The sequence below is a fragment of the Dermacentor andersoni genome, chromosome 1 (genome assembly GCF_023375885.2).
Source record: "Dermacentor andersoni chromosome 1, qqDerAnde1_hic_scaffold, whole genome shotgun sequence".
NCBI classification, from domain to species: Eukaryota; Metazoa; Arthropoda; class Arachnida; order Ixodida; family Ixodidae; genus Dermacentor; species Dermacentor andersoni.
The window spans coordinates 137,265,313-137,282,321 of record NC_092814.1 but is presented as its reverse complement, the minus strand read 5'-3'; the positions used below and the strand labels follow the sequence as shown (position 1 = coordinate 137,282,321).

General features: G+C 44.6%; 2 protein-coding genes across 2 annotated transcripts; both read left to right on the top strand.

Annotated features, from left to right (window-relative positions):
• Positions 1–2,319: 2,319 nt before the first annotated feature.
• LOC126543360 (uncharacterized) lies at positions 2,320–8,559 on the top strand. The gene is made up of 3 exons (XM_050190482.2): positions 2,320–2,846; positions 6,373–6,924; positions 8,422–8,559. Exons 1-2 carry the CDS (start codon positions 2,835–2,837, stop codon positions 6,880–6,882), a joined length of 522 nt encoding a protein of 173 aa, XP_050046439.1. The 5' UTR covers positions 2,320–2,834; the 3' UTR covers positions 6,883–6,924; positions 8,422–8,559.
• Positions 8,560–10,570: 2,011 nt separating this feature from the next.
• On the top strand, positions 10,571–15,820 carry LOC126544357 (uncharacterized). Its single transcript, XM_050191650.3, has 3 exons — positions 10,571–10,768; positions 11,892–12,092; positions 15,623–15,820. The coding sequence occupies exons 1-3, from the start codon at positions 10,640–10,642 to the stop codon at positions 15,818–15,820; spliced, it is 528 nt and encodes a 175-aa protein (XP_050047607.2). The 5' UTR covers positions 10,571–10,639.
• Positions 15,821–17,009: the final 1,189 nt, after the last annotated feature.

Sequence of the window (17,009 nt, the reverse complement as noted above, 5' to 3'; positions counted from 1 at the left end):
ACGTCGTGCAGTTCTTCTGGTGCCGTGGTTATACCAACGCGAGGAATGACACTGCGGTTCAAGACATCGCATGTCACGACCTCAACGGCGGCAGAACTAACGGCCCTGCGTCGAGCACTGGAATTCATTGATTCTGAAGGACCTAGAAAATGGGCTGTGTTCTGCGATTCAAAACCAGCACTACAGGGCACGCAGTCAGTTCTCCGACACGGATGTCATGACCAATTGACATACGAAGTTGTGAAACTTTACCATGATGTCCAACAAAAAGGTCACGAGGTCGTTTTTCAATGGATACCTGGTCACTGTGGAATCAGTGGCAATGATTCCGCCGATAACGCTGCTCGCACAGCACATCAAGGAGAGCACAGCGTTTCAATTCCGCTTTCGAGGACTGACGCTGCAAAGCAGCTTCGACACCTGGCACGCAGTCTCACAGTGACCGAGTGGAACTCACCAAACTTACGACTCACGCGACTGCATCGACTAAACCCCTCCCTGCAACTTCGACCTCCACTCGGACTTCCTCGACGTGAAGCTGCACTTCTCTGCCGCCTTTGGTTAGGAGTGGCCTTCACAAAGGCATACTCTACATTAATTGGAATGACTGACAGTGCAGCTTGCGAGGTCTGTGGCACCGAAGAAAACATCGACCACCTGCTGTGCCACTGTCCAAGATATGCCTCAGAGAGACAAGAACTTGCCAAAGCTTTCCAAAAACTGGACAATCGGCCGCTTTCTGTGCAGGTGCTGCTAGAACACCGCCCCCATCGCCCGTCGGCCCATAAAGCGGTGAAGGCGCTTTTGTGTTTCTTAAGGACGACGGGTTTGTGCGACCATCTGTGACCATTAACGCGATTTCTGTAAGACCACACGCGTCAGCGAACTCGCCGCAATTTCCTTCTTTCCTTCCCTCCTCTCTCTCCCTGTGATCTTTGTTTTCCCCTTTCCCATTCCCCCGGTGTAGGGTAGCCAACCGGACGTTATTCTGGTTAACCTCCCTGCCTTCTACTTTTCTCTTTCCTCTTTCCTCCTCTGCACCAGAATATTGTGTGAGATTTACAATACTTTTCAAATCCTTCACTAACTTGCACTTTTATTTGTCCTGGATAGTGCTTTCTTAGCAGCTTTATTTGATAGTACCACTCGATTCGGCTTTCTTCTTGATGAACTTGCTTCAATATATCAGAAGTTTCTTCGGTCACCCGCTGTACGCTACTTTTGCGCGGATATACAAAGCCCTCTTTATCTCTTTTCGAGCGCAGTTTCGCGTGTCTACAGCAAACTAAGAGGGCCACTGGTGATAGCGCTAAGTCGCCTTGATTACCGGTGGATGTCTCAACAGTCTCTTCAGAAATGCCGACCCTATCAAGTCCTCCCTAGCGAAGAGGAAAGGAGGAGCTTTAGCGCTTCATTCTAGGGATCAGTTACTGGTGTACAAACCCTTGACCAGTGCTATTTGATTTGCTTTAGCGTCTTAACGCATGCACATAAGTTCTCGCTCTTTTCCCTTACTCCCTTAGTGCAGCAGTTCAAACCGATTTTCTGTTCTGATTGCCCTTCCTGGGAGCATAGGAACACAGGCCGTGTAAATGAAACCACGAGGCAAGCGGTGAACGCGTCGACGCACTTGCGGATTTCGACGCTCGCCACGCACTTTAAGCTTCGTAATATCGTGTGGTGGAAAATTTCAAGTGACATTACGCGCAACATACTGATGTGCCATTGCCATAACAGAAGACAAAGTAGGCATACAGATGTAGCACGGGACGCCGCGTTTAGATGACTTCTGCTGGAGCGATCCCTTTATCTTCTCGGCAGGCTGACAAATGGTCAGACAGAATGACAACCATGGTTAACAGGACAGGAAAAAATTACTCCCCGTTTAATAGCAGTTTCACCGTGGTTAGGCCATTAGCGCAGGTTATTTAACCCTTCGTGGATGGCCATGGAATGACACCGGTTGCCGTAGTGCATGACGATTGCTTACGGTTATTTCACTACTAATTGAGGCAGCAGACTTATTTTCGGATTAAGTCGTCCTAAGATTATATTGGCTTAGAATTATATTGTCACAGCGTGTTATCTTCAAAACTTCATCAATTTTTCCATCTTACTAGCAAGACGAGGACATATTGTGGCTTTGGACAAAAGGGAAGTATGGAGGAAGAGTGCAGCGAAATCTGAAGGCGAACATGAAACCGTGCAACGGTTCATTTCCTCGTTCTTCGTTGTGGCGTTCACGCCGAATAGCGCCTAAACATTCAGCAGAAATATATAATGCAAAGTTCGCGGGCTCAGTGCGCTGTATGCTGCGTGCCTCATTCATTGATATGTCGGATGAAAGGTCTAGCCTTGGCTTTAAAGTTTGTAACAAATTGCCTTTTCCATAGAGCGAGAAAGAAAGGCGGAGCGTGTATGCATACAAAGTTGTCGCGTGTCCTGGCTCTTTAGATAACTATCAGAGGGAAAACTTGAGCCGAAGAGAGCTGAAGGAAACCTGATAAGCGTACCCGGTAGTTTCAGTTTTTTTTTTCCGTTTTAGTCGGTGTTAGTACGCGCACCGTTTGGGCTGCTGAGTATAGGTCATTGCCAGCGGGCGAAAAGGCCAGTGATATCGAATTTGAGACATCAATCGCGTCGTATTTTACTACGTGCTCTTGCTCCTTCCTTCTTCCTGGTGACAAAAGTATGGTCGCGACTAGGAACAGGGGGCAGTTGTGCAGTCCTGGCGGATCAGTGGTGGAGAACTTGGCGGAGATCGTTGTCTGGCCGTATAAAAGCAAAGACCTTGAGAACGCGCCCTCAAGTGTGCCCCCTTCGAACAGTCGACAATGAAGCCGCTGGTATGTACGCCTTCTCGTTTAATTCCGTGAACGAAACCTGGTTAACTGTAAAGCTCGATATTTGAATAATTAGATTTTTTGCATTGTTAACATGTTTCTTCGGTAGTGTCTAGTGTACATTCTAGAGGGAATCTTTCTGAGGCATATATTATGTAAAAAATAAATTGTAGACCTTCATCGGTCGATTTTGATACACCTGTTTTGCACGATAACCCCGTAGACGCTATGGTGCAATTCTGTGTGTTCGTTTCGCCTCTGTCTGCTGTCTTCCTGTCGCGCTGCAGTTACTAATGAATCAAAACCGACTGTTGCGACTTTGAGTTTTTTCCGTACACACTAATCGCAAAAATGTTTCCCATGTAGCAGGCTCATCAAGCTGGCACATTATTGCAGACCTACGCATGCGTCAGCTTTGTCTCACCGCTACATGAGTGCATAATAAGGTGACCTGAATGTTCTTATGGATTTTGCAAAGAACAATAACTTCTTGAGCCTGCAGCTGAAAGCCAGCTGCAATTAGACTTTAAAGGTATGACGCTGTGTGTTTGAAATTATAGATGAGTTTCTTGTGGTAGTTCTTTTTCCATTCTTCCATGCCGAATATTCAGCTGCTCAGCACAACAACAAATGCTGAACAGTTGAAACGTAAAAAGGCGTGCATGACCAGTAAATGTTGCCTCTTAGTCAGCAAAATGTACAAAACTAACATTGGCGTTAGACATGTCGACAAGAAACAATATATCTAGTCCATAAAATAATTCAAGAACACCTCGACTACTAATGGCTTGTTACACCGCCGGGAATATAGTTGTCAGTAGATAGTGCAATTAGAAAAAGGGACACGTTTGTTAAAGCCTTTCAGCAGTATACACTTTAGCAAACCTACATACGCTTTCCAGGATAGATGCGTGTCTGTGTGGATGGTTTGAGTTCAACCACCTCTTCCACTTTGACATTTGTTATACATCAGCCTTATACAGAGTGGTCATCTTGAAGCTATGTGAAATTTTTAAATAACGCCTCTGATAGATAGCATAATTCTTGTCTTCGAGCTGGATTAATCGAAGAGACGGACATTACTAGTACGATAAATCGAAACACATCTTCAACTAATTAATAAAAATCCCCTGATTATCTTCTTTATTATTTACTTTACGGCACGTATTGCAACTTATGAATTGTAGCTGGTGAGCTTGGAAGATGTACCGAATTTAAGTGAATTTCCGGGATGACACCAGCTTAGAGATATTATTTCCCAAAGAGTGGAACGAAATACATGGGCGTTTCAGTTACTTTAGTGATTCAATGCATAAAAGAGAGTCTTGTTAGAAAACTAAGTGGAACAACAGTGCTTTTTTGTGTCAAGTGTGATAGCGCATATCTCCAAACTGGCGTCATTCTGGAAATTCATTCCAAGTGGATACGCCTTGTAAACTAATCAGCTGCAATTCGCAAATTGCGACATGTGCCTTAAAGTAGTAAATTCAAAATATAATTAGTTCATTTTTGTTAATGCAAGTAATGTCCGCCTCTCTGAATAATTCAGCTCGGGGACTACAATTATATTATCTGCCGCATGCTATTGTTAAAACATTTCATAAAACTTAAAATGATAACCCTCTGTACAAGGAACATTTAGGTTATGTTTTTCCATGTCGTCATTGACGGCGGAACTATTTGACATCCTACGTGCGAAAAACTTTATCACTTCTGTACGGGACGATGAAGTTAGTGAACACTGTTGTAGTGCGTGAGACGCTCAAAAGGAGCTCACTTTGGTGGAGCAAGCGCAGCGCCCCATAATTTTTCTAGCGCATGCTGGGACAAGTACATCGGATCGAAGTTTTTTCCTCCTACTATAAGGAAGTCATTAGCGGTGTATTTTAAAGGCCACCATCATCCAAAATATTTGGCAAGACATAATTTCACCAAAATTCTAGGTGTCCTGGTCTATTTTACATTAGTGAGCTTATTGAATTCACCACTACAGTTATTCTCAATAAAAACTTTAAATACAAAATTAATCGTATATGGCTTGGCGCCGCTTAACGATACATTTTTTGCACAGAATTAGGCGGGCTGAAATTCCACAGCGTAGTTGTTGCATTGAGGAGGAATACATAGCATCATCTTCTAGAATGCCTTAACTGCACACTAATAAAATTACGGGTCGTACATCATTAGGTTTAAAGAAGTTATTAGGGTCGTTGTCTATAAGAGTCATGATAAGGGTACTTTGACATCATTCACAAAATGTTTTGAGGGCTGCGGCACTGTTTGTTGTTACTAACGGATGTAAAATGCTTTTTGTCGATAACGGCGTTCATTATTTGTACTGTCACTTTCAGTGTTCTGTGATATTCTCGTTTCTGCTCGCATTGTTCACCTGAGAGTTCCTTCGTAATGTCGCTGTGTTGTTTTGAGTGTTATATTGAACTATTCTCGCCTGTGAACATCAATTATTCTTCTATTCGCTCTTCTACACAAATTATATTAATAAGCATTCAAAAGTACATGTTTAACTATACTAACTGTTCATAAGACAAGGAGTAGTTGGCGCCATATATTTATTTTCGCCGACATCTCCTTCTTATATAATGACCAAAAACAAAAGAAAAAAACTGGGTTCCGGAGTTACTCTATTGCGGCTTTTCTGAGACAAATCGCAAGCTGTTCGTACAGTAATTTCACTCTTCTTCCAATCAGAAGCCTTTCTGTGGGCTAGCGTAAAACCTGCAACAGTTACCATTCATGCGGAAAAGTTGCGCCAACTTATTCAAAACGACGAGTGGACATAAACAATGAGTAACAGATGCCCCCAAACAAGACAGATAGGTCTACCTGTGCATGTGCGCAATTATTTTAATTATGTAGTGTTTCGCTGAGGCACCATCACAAATCTTCCATACATAGTTAAGAATACGCTAGGCTAGCTAAATATCAAGTAGAATGAAGCAATACAAACAAAAACCAAGTGCAACGCGCTTCACGTTTATTTCTGTAAGCATGTTTGAACTCTAACCAATCCGATAAAATTTACCTTCGTACTAAATGCTTCTGGAAACAAACTATCACCCAGGTGAACTCCACTCATATTGCAATTATCAGCTCATGCCCACTGAAGGGATGGTCAATTGCGTAGCAGGGAATAAACAAAGCAAACAGAATCATATGATAAGAGGCCGCGCTACCTCACATAACGAAGTCGTATACTACGTTAATACGTCAGAAGTCCACGGATTTATGCAGGTGGATAACTGTCAAGGTAAATTTGATTAGATTATGGGGTTTTACGTAGTAAAACTCTTCTGTGACATGTGGCACATCGTAGTGGCAGATTCCTGAATAATTTGAACCACTTGGGGTTCTTTAACGTCCATCTAAATCCAAGTACACAAGTGTCTTCGCATTTCGCCTCCATTGAAAGGTAAAGTGAATTGTAACACGTTTTGACACTTACATAATACCTCCTTTCTTGGCAAGTACTATGGCATAAATTATCTGTTTTCTGCTTTTATTTTTGCAGATCTGTGCAGCTGTGGTTTGCGCATTATTCGGCACAGTCTTTACTGGAGGATTCGGGCCAGGTTGCGGCTACGGGCCAGGGTTCGGCGTAGGGTACGGTGGTTTTGGGTTTGGTCCCGGAGGTGGCAATGCACTGGGATTCGGAGGAGGCTACGGAGGAGGCTACGGGGAAGGTTATGGAGGCGGTTATGGAGGAGGTTTCGGAGGAGGCTTTGGGGGAGGCTTCGGAGGAGGCTTCGGAGGAGGCTGCGGTGGAGGCTTTGGGCCAGTAGTCGCCAGTGGACTTTTGGGAGGTTTTGGAGGTGGCTTTGGAGGTGGCTTTGGCGGTGGGCTTGGATTTCCTGTGGGAGAAACATACTTTGGGGGACCCGGCACGTTCGGCTACGTGAAGACTCTGACCGGTCCGGCATATCTTGTACGAAAAGAAAATAAAGTGAAGAAGATCCATCCAGGCATCCCAATTGCCGCTCACACAGGAATCGGTTCTGGACCTGGTTTGCTGAAAGTATGACCGCTGGAGGGTATTCACCGACAGCAAGGAAAAAAATGATGGGTGAGCTGCTGCAAGCAACGCTATAGAATGCTTTGTCTACTTTCTTTTTGTGACCATGAGATGGCATGTGGATGCAGTTAACAATGTTGCTGCTTGAGGGACGGAAACACAGAATCAGCCGGCTTATACTGCCAGCACTTTACTACTGCAGGTATTTCATTTCAGTTTTTAAGGGCAACAGAATTGGACAAGCGGCTGTAGCCTGCACAGATGTCTATAGTGCTGCAAGTGCTAGAGTGCTATGCGGTGGCGGTATGCGGGGACAGTGACTGACTGTGATTGTATGTCTATGCTCCTTTTTCTTTATCTCTACTTTGCTATCACTTTACCTCGCCCTCCCCTCTCTCCCCAGCGTAGGGTAGTAAGCCGGATCTTCCCATATGGATAACCTCCCTGCCTTTCCCCTCCCTCCCTCCCTCCCTCCCTCCCTCCCTCCCTCCCTACCTCCATCTCTCTCTCTCTCTCTCTCTCTCTCCTATTTCTGATACCTCAAAGGTCTACGAAGGGGTTTACATGAGGGGTGGGCGCGTATACCGTATTCAACATAAGTTAGTTCTTCCAAGATGAGTTTGTTTATTTCTGATACCACAAAGGCCCCCGCCAACATGCCAACATGACGTTGCAGAACGCAGTGCGGTGGAATGGGGGTCATGGCTAATGACACTGCAGCGGCTACATTTTACTAGACAACGAATGTGTGGTTGCGCAGTCATGACTATGAAATACATTGGTTCATAGACATCTCACAGCAGTGCAGAAAATATTGCTATTTCAGAAGGTGTAAGTCATAGTTCTAAGATCAGCTAGGGTCCGATTTCAGAAATATCTTGTTCATAAGAGTTGTTGGCCACAACTCATAAGAGTTGTTGGTGTGGGGGGGGGGGGGGGGGGGGGGGCGGGGTGTTCGTGCGCGTGCGAGCGTGCGACTACGGACCCTGGTCTTCCGTCTTCCTTTTACAGGAGTGCAGTTCGACTGGACTTATCGCGTCCTTTGCGGCATAAAAAATTCCGTAGCGAAATAATAAAATAATAAAAGACATTTCTTTTCGCTTCTTTACAACAGTCAAGGTGCTAGCTTAATGAATTAACATCATCAGAGAGACAGCTACCATTTTTTTGCATTAAAAATATATCGCAGTGACGTGGTGATCATGGGGTTGGCGGTGATGACTGCATTTTAGTTAGGACGTTGGATAAATCACAAGTATTATCGTCGGCACAGCATTGCAGTGCACTGCTTGAACAATTTTTAGAATTTTCGAGAAAGAGTAACTGGGTCCCTAGTAAAAAAAAACACATCTACTACGTAAGAGTGTTTTCTTTTGGCCAATCTTCAAACACCCTGCACTCGGGTTAGTGATTGGTGTGATACGAAGACGACCGCCGTATCGGTGGCCAATTCCCCGAGAGGCACTGACGTAAGAGAAGTTCTGTAAATACAGATCCCAATCTGTATGCTCAAACCCAATATCAGCCTTCATATTTTTCTTTTTCTAGGTTCCTCTGCACACCTGTTTTCTGGCGCTGACTGGTTCTGAATGTTTACCTGGGACCGCTGCGGCAAATAGTGAAACAAATTGTGACGCTGTGATTATTTATTAGTTGTTTGCAATAAAGATATTTTGTCGGTACTGATTTCATGTCACGTACTTTATTTGTAGTTAGCGATGAAAGAGCGTCATATTTATAGGTAAGTGCGTCACGGCGATGCATGCTGCGCCGAAGAAATAATTTCGCTATTCCGAGCTCTTTGAAAATTCCAAAGCATTCTGCGAGCTATAAGCAGAAAGATACAAATATCCGTGCATTTAACTAAAACCTTTGCGGATGGCCAAAACACAAACTGCACTGACTGCAGAAAACTGCGTGTTCGGAGTGCTATACGGGTGCTCCCTGTACAAGCACCGTTCTACAAAATACAGAAAAGAAACAGAAAAAAAGGAAACAAACTTGGAGATATTGAATGAAAAGAATAAGCGAAATCAAGGACCTGGATTCTTATTATTATAACTACATGAAGACAACAGACAATGAAGCGAAGGCAAGCATAAGGAAAAGTAATTTTTTTTACGTTACATACAGAAATGATAAGGTAAAAATAATGAAAGTGTACGAAAAGACAACTTGCTGCAGGTGAGAGCCGAACCAATAACTTCCGCATTGCGCGTGCGATTCTCTAGCAATACAGCCACCCCGGCAGCCGTTCTCCCGTCTACTTTCTTGGGTATTTGTATAGTCTGCGAGATCTAACCCAGCGAGCGTTGGTCAGTGCCACCACTCGTGCCCATGGCAGCGCATGTAGGGAACATCATTACAATAGCAGGCGTCAACCATGACGCCTGCAATTAAAATGATGTTCTATACAAACGCCGCCATGGCCGTAAGTGGTGACGCGAGATTAGTCCTTGTTTTGGGGGAATTATTAGTTTAGAATGCACATTAACAAGACCTCGTGTATGCCACAGTAAGCTCGTCATAAATTCTTTCGCAGCCTGAATTGGTTAAGGTTAAAGATCCTCCTGGGAATTTTGTTATGAATAAGTTAAAGCTTTGTCAAACACTATCATCGTTGCAGTTGCAGTTTTTGATAACGTTTGCTGAATTGAAAAAGGAAATGTATATATGACTTGCCTTTTCGTGAGCAGTGCAAATAAGAACACTCTTGACTACTATATAACACAAACAGGACATAAAATGATGTAACTTTTATAGCACAAAACAAAAATGCGGCCACATTCCACCTCCCTTTTATTTTCACGCTTTTTTGTTTAGTTTGTTCTCCAGGGGTGTCTTCTGCGCTAAACACCTGAAATTACCGCAAATTTCGTCTTCTGTGTTATTGTGCATCGGGATGAATGTGAACGAGACCGAAATATGCGGTGCAATACGCTTCTAATGCAGGTTAATGCAGGTTAAGTTAGGTTAAGTGTTCATTGATAGCCAAGAATTTGTATTGTGCGGCCGATGAAATTTCGGAAGCCGCTAGCGAGATTTATCTACCAACAATATTTTAAGTAAAGATAAGGAGGAGTAGAAAGAAAAGAAGGAAGGTAGGGAGATCAACCAGACGCACGTCCGTTTTGCTACCCTACAAAAGGGGAGGGGTTTAAAGGGAAGCTCAAAAGGTTTTCAATTTCCATGAATGGCTGTGGTTGGGAAGAACAGACCTAATAGTTTATGGTTCTGAATTTTTTTGTTCATTTTGTTATATAAGGGGCGGAAATCCATTTCTAAATCCACCCCCCCCCCCCCCCCCCCCCCCGCGGGCACGTCCCCGTCGCTCCCCGGAGCGCCGGGTGAGGAGGCAGCCGGACGAGAGAACCGGCGACAGTGACGTCATTCCCGGGGACCGTGCTGCCGGACCGGCGTGCTGGCATGTTTCCTTCCGTCCTGTGCTTTACTAAACGACGCTACGAGAGATCTGCCGCCGCTCACGTTTGCTCTCTTTTGCGATTTTCGTAAACTGTGCTTCCTTTCTGTGCTGCGTGAGTGCCTACAGCCAAGGGCGCCCAACATGCCCTCGTTCTGTGCAGCATTCGGCTGCGCGAACACAGGCGGGCGAGACGATGTGGTGCTTCACATGTTCCCGAAAGACAAGAAGCTTGCAGCGCAGTGGGTCCGTGCGGTGAGAAGAGATACTTTCGTGCCGACGAAATCAACTGGGCTGTGCTCGGACCATTTCCGCGACAGTGATTATCATCGGAGCTTGACAACGATGCGGGCAATCGGTTTTCCAGTTAAATCGACGCGACTGAAGCCCGGCGTTGTTCCGTCTATATTCTCCCACAAGAGAAACACCTCGCCACCTCCAAGAGCGGCGTTCGCCAAGAGGAGAAAGCGTGAGGTAAGGGTTTTAATGTGCACACGGGCAATTTTTTAAACAGATGATCACCTGAGTGTCGAACAAATGGCCTTACAGCGGCCTATGACGAAGCGAGGTGGAGGCACAGCCGGGAATATGCACATGCGTGCAAAGTGCTTGCCGTTTTCATCCTGTGTTGCCACTCCGCTTTATCACGGAAAACTGTACTACAGCTGTTTGTTCGGCGCTGTTTTGATACGGTGAAATAACTGGCCGGGGGTACGCTTGCGCATTCAGTGATGTTTGTTATTCGTCCTACCACGCGGTGCCCGCAGGTTTAGCTGTTCAGCATTCCTGTTCAAATCGCACGACATGAGGCGTTACGGTATTATTTTCATGCTCGCGTTAGAGTAGTTGAACTCGGCGTGTAAAAACTTCGTTCCGTAGATTTCGCACTCGCAGCTTGCTATACCAGCAGCCAAATGCCGCAAAAACGAGCGTCGGCCCAGCCGCGCCCGTGGCAAGGCGAACGGGCTCAAATAATGAAGCAACGTTGTGTGGTATTGAACTTGTCAGCGTTCGACGTGGTCTAGCCCAATACAGGCATCGCTGCTGGACAAAAAATGTTTTCATGTTTTCTTGCCCTTGTACATAGAGAACTAGCTATGCATCACGCATGGCAAAATTATTATTTGAATGTAATTATATTACATTACCCATTACTGTCTTATTACGCTCATTGATTTGAATTACATTACCAATTACCGCTTGCAAAAAAGTAATGGTATTACTTGACGATTGCTTCCAAAACGTTTTCATGCATACAAGAAGCAAAAAGCAAAGTATGAAGGGACGCCAATCTTTCTTCAAGGTAACATACACTTGCCAACATTTAATGCCCTCCCCCCATGTTTCTCCACGACACCTCACCACACTACCAACGTTCTGGCGCCGTACACAGCTTACTGGTACATATTTAACGCAATTAATAAATTAATTTAGCCATGAAATTACAGACAAAATAATTCACATTACTAAATCACTAGACAACTAATCCATCACATTAATTACTGAAAAAGAATTTCAATTATTGTAACTAATCCAACTGCTGTCATGTATGCTGATATGCTGAAATTCATGACATCCATGCCTTGCACTCTTTCAGGTACTAGCAGAGCTCCTTGAGAACCAAGCCCCTGATGAACCTGTTCCACTACCATCACCAATCGAAGATTTTGAAGCAGCCAGTGTGACACAGGCAGATAATGTTGAAGAGTTTGAAGCAGCCATTGTGGCACAGGCAGCTGTTGTTGAACAGAATTGCCCCGAATCTGCAGACAAGAGCCTTCACGTTCTGATACAACCAGTAACATCTTGCACGGCGTCACAAGCAGACATAAAAAAAAGTGCAACTTCATTTCACGTGGGAAGCAGACAAAGCCTCGGGGTGTTTCAGTCGGTAAGATCACCTGACATTAGTCTGCTTCTTTGTGCACATGGAAGCAATTCATGTTTTCATGAAGATAATTTTATGAATAAGAATGTGCAGCATAGTTTTTCAGTAATAGCCTGAGTTGCAAATTAATTTGAAATGAATGGGTTCCTGGACATTCTGTACACCTTATGAGAATGATGGTGGGATAATAGTGGGTTATGGAATAATTGCATGAACGTTTCAAGAATTGTTTTTCTTTTTCTTTTCAGGTGTCCAGGTTGGAAACTTCATGGTAGATGTTGCTACTCGGGTGATGAATGTGGCAAAGCCATGTTATGAGAGTGACAGCCTAAGTGACTGTGAACCTGCTTCTGATTTCGAGGACGATTACAGTCCTGACAATCCTGACAGTCCTCATTTATTTACCTCTGCAATATTCCTCTAATTTGAGACATCTCTTCTAGGTACTATCTGTAATCAGACAGTAAAGACGAAATATCAAGCAATATTAGTAGCTTTGTGGGCACCTACCAAAACTGAATGATGTTTACTGGTATAATGTTTCAAGCTGCAATATTGCTAGACAATTTACACTGAGTTCAGCAAATGCTCCATATTGATGTTTGCATAGTAGCAATGTTATTCCTCACTTGTATTTAAAAAAGCATAACTACATAGTGCGTTAGTGCAATCAAAGTTGATCTTTTTACATGGCAGTCATACTGTGGGTGTTGAAGGGAGAAACCTTTCAGCTGCTGTTATTACACATACTCTTACAAAGCAGTGAATAATTTTAAGCTTCAAGTAATGATTTCATATCTGGGGGATTTAAGTACAGTGAAAGAAAGAGTTGTACTCTGATGAATAAATAATAGCAATGGAAAAATTTTCATGAAATGCTCTTTGGAAACACGCAAAACAATTAAAATAGAGAAAAACTAACTTGCTGCATTTTGTAGAGCATTTCATTAATACATCAGCACATCTATGTGCACTGACCTAAATTGAATCCCAGGAATGTTTGAAGCCTGTATATAAGCCAGTTCTGGAGGGGGATTTCATCCGAACAACTTCAAGCAAACAGCTTGGCAGAATTCGACGGTTGTTCTTTTCTAACCTTTTTCATACTAGCCAGACAAACTGGCGGTATGCTGCATACCTCAACTGCATGTAAAAAAAAATTTGCTTTTGCATCACTCTTTTTCCATTGGCTATATAATTTTCACACCTGTTTGTAAGCTTCCTGCCTTGTCCAGCCGGTTCGACTCCTTTCAGGGCAAGTGCCACTTCCAGTACTGCCCTGCTGAGGCACACAGTCCTGAATAGTCTTGAATTTGCTAAGCACTGCGTGCGCTTCTGTTTATTCCTAATCTCTTGCACCTCCTGGCAGCACAAGCAGTTCTCTTTATCTTCCATCAATACGCAGCACATGCAGGTGCACCTAGTTTAATAAAAGCCCGATTAGGTCCACATTGATGCACTCGAGAAATGCGAACATTTGCAGCCATGAACGTCTGGTAACACAGTTTTAGCGTAGCCGGATAGCCTTACGACAAATGCGGAAACGCGTTGTTGCAAGCGTTGCTATACTCCCTTTCATACATCAGGTGCAACGCTGTGGAGGCTAGAGATACTTCTTGCAGTGGCTGCGTTCGCAGTTAGAAAGAGTTAGGTGTTTCTTGCTCCAATTTTTCTGAAACTTTTCGTTATATAAGCTCAGTTCTGAATGAAAAAAAAAAGAATTTACCCATAGAAACAATCCATGTACTTATACTGCTGCTAACACGTTGTTTTAAATTAAATTGCCATTCGGTATTTTTTAATTGCAGCCCGTCGCGGCAGCTTCACGTGCTTGCTCGCGCGAGCACACGCCGCTGGCACGCTGTGAAGCATAGACGGAAACACGCGGAGTAATAAATTTTGGTGACCGGACTTCTTGCGTAGCTTCTACAGCGTATAGGCTTGCTTCTACAGAGTATAGGCTTGCCTAGCGACATTCGACGTACGGTTGCAGTTACCGTAAAGTTGCCGTGTTTACCACACTGCGGTGCTAAAACTGCCTAATATCTTTATGTCAACACTAGCATGCAGCACGCATACCGATTCTTGATCGAGCCACAATCGCAAAGTCGTCGAACCATATTATGAATATTGCACATATAATCCCCCTGGCCATCTCTAGATGTGTATGATAAGCAACTCTCATGACTGTACCTCGCAGCATTGTATGTGCGCGCTTTGAAACGCGGCAATTATGTTCGCGATCGTGTATCAACACACAAAAAATACGGGACTTTAGACAAGCAACGGCAATGTGCTTGACATCACGGAATTGCACCCGCGTTTACAATCTAATGAGAAGTTAGTGGTTCGGCATTCTTCCAGCAGCAAGTTCCCAGTGACACTTTAGCGCGTTTTTTCTCCCGTCATATGAACGTGCAGCTACACGAAAAAAAAAAAAAACATATGTACCAGCTAAGATTTCTAACGCGCGAGAAGGTGCACACGTCGCTCTCGCTGTTGGCACACTCAACATCGTCGTTGCCGCCGTTGCCACCAACGTTTTCCGTACCGGCTGTCGGTTCGAACATGTACAGCGAAAATACAAGCTGTCCGAGACAGCAAGAACGTTCCATAATGCTTACAACTCAGCTGTGAAGCTAAACCAGAGCAGCGTGCTACGCTCTGAAACGGTGGCGCCGACCGGCGATCCCCGTGAATGACGTCACAGCGGTCCCGACCAATCACGGGCAACAGCGGCGTTCGCACGATGCCCTGAGGCGCTGGTGCGCGTTTTCTTGCAAAAAAAAAAAAAAAAAAAAACAGCGGCTTGCGTTTGTTTCCGCCCTTTTTAAACGAGATATTCGTGTTCAGTTGACTCAATATTGTAGAATGCCGCAGGGAACTCATTTTTTTCGAAAAGTGTTTCAGCTTCCCTTTAAGGGATCAAAAGAAAGAAAGGAGAGGGAGGCAAGAAAGTACTCTAAGTGTGAACACGTGTGGTTGTCCATAACTTCACACCTACAATTGGTCACTGAGGCCAGTCGAATTCATAAATTGCAGCAATGCCCGCGCCGCTTTGTAAACCTGCGATGCGTGTGACCATGACCGAAGAATCTTTGTCTCTGAAAATGGTCTGCTGTGTAATCGGATGAACACATTCCGAAGAACATCGCATTCGATGTCCTAAAGATCACAGGACCAAAACACGTACTCGATCGTCTCTTCACAGTTACATTAATCACAGATAGGTGTTTCGGACATAAGGAATGAATAAGGCTTTCGTAAAAGCCACACCTAACCAAGGTGGCACAGTAAAGTTGCATCATGGCCGGAGAAGTGCGATGGAATCTGCAGCTTCAATGTAGGATCAAACTGGTGGAGATAACAGTTTGACCAAATTGGGGTGTTCCGCGGAGTTTGAGTCTTGGTTTGAACAAGTAAGTGAAGACCCCTCGCAGCTTGTGTTCTTGACAAGGGTGTGGAAACAGCCAGGGTTTCTTCATGGGCCGACGGGCAGCATCATCAGCAAGGTCATTACCGACGATGCCACAGTGCGCCGGAATCCACTGGAAGATGATGTCATGTGCGTTGATGAAGACTTGATGGAAAACTTGTCTAGTCTCAAACACCAGTTGTTCATTGGACTTGTGTCGTAAGGCTGACTGCAGATTCTGAAGGGCTTTCTTGAATTCTCAAAAAAGGACCCACATTCGAGGTTTTGCTTATACGATCTCGTTAACCGCGGACACGTAGGGCGGCAAGTTCTGTTGTAGTAGAGGTCGTTATGTGGGACACTTTGAACTTGATTGTGACTTGTAAGGTCAGGATTATAAGAGCGCCCGTGGAGCTGGTGGTTGAGACCGATCCATCGGTGTATATGTGCGTTCTTTGTTCATATGCATCATTGGCATATCAACGTTGACAGTTGGGATATAAACTTTGAACACTCCCGACGAAAGCAGCTTCACTGGCTGGCTTGACAAGAACCTTTAAGTCGGAACTGCGAATGGCGGCGTCTACATCGCAGGTGACACCGGTGATGCCTCAGAGCCCGGCGGCAGGATTTTGGGAAGGAACCTTCATTCCACCCTGGTCGGCGATGCTGCGCAAGGTATTCAGCGCGGCTGCATGCGCGGCATCTATCGCCAGGACGTTCTTACTTGTATTCACTCTGATTTTGGTGATTTCATTCGGTAACAATTCCTGAAGCAGCACCAAAACAGAGTACCGGTTGAGGCTTTTCATCTTTCTATCGGCACAGCAGGAACGAAAATGATGGGGTTGGTCACAGGCCTCCAATGTCGTCTTTCATTCAATGGGCTAAATGACGAAGAGGCCTCGGTTTTACGTATCTTTGCCTAACGGCTCAAAACAAGTTAGAAGTCGTCATCGGAGGTCTCCTCGCTTCTCAGTGAATAGATACGGGTGCCCTCGCTGTCAGAGTACCTGTGAGGGTACGCTGTGAGGGTACACTTTCTTAACACGGCCAGAGCTGACGTCACCGAACCTGGCAGACGTCCGAGGTGGTCAAGGCCCATCACTGACGGACAAAAAAGCGACGTCCCAAAGGCGCACCAATAATTCCGCAAAAATTGCGAGAGATACTGGTGCTCCAACAATCTTTTGCCAAGCAGACACTGCGTCGTAGTGATAAGGTACGCTAAGCGAGGAACAAAAGTCCAGCATGAAGTTATTCAGGTTATACAGGTAATGGAGCCGCATTTCATGGCACGCAGAAGGCCACAGAACTTGCAGAATCGAATAATGTGATTGAAAAATGTGCGCACGTTGTCAACAAGAAAGCGAAAAAATAAAATAAAAACACACAAATACCTTACTAGTATC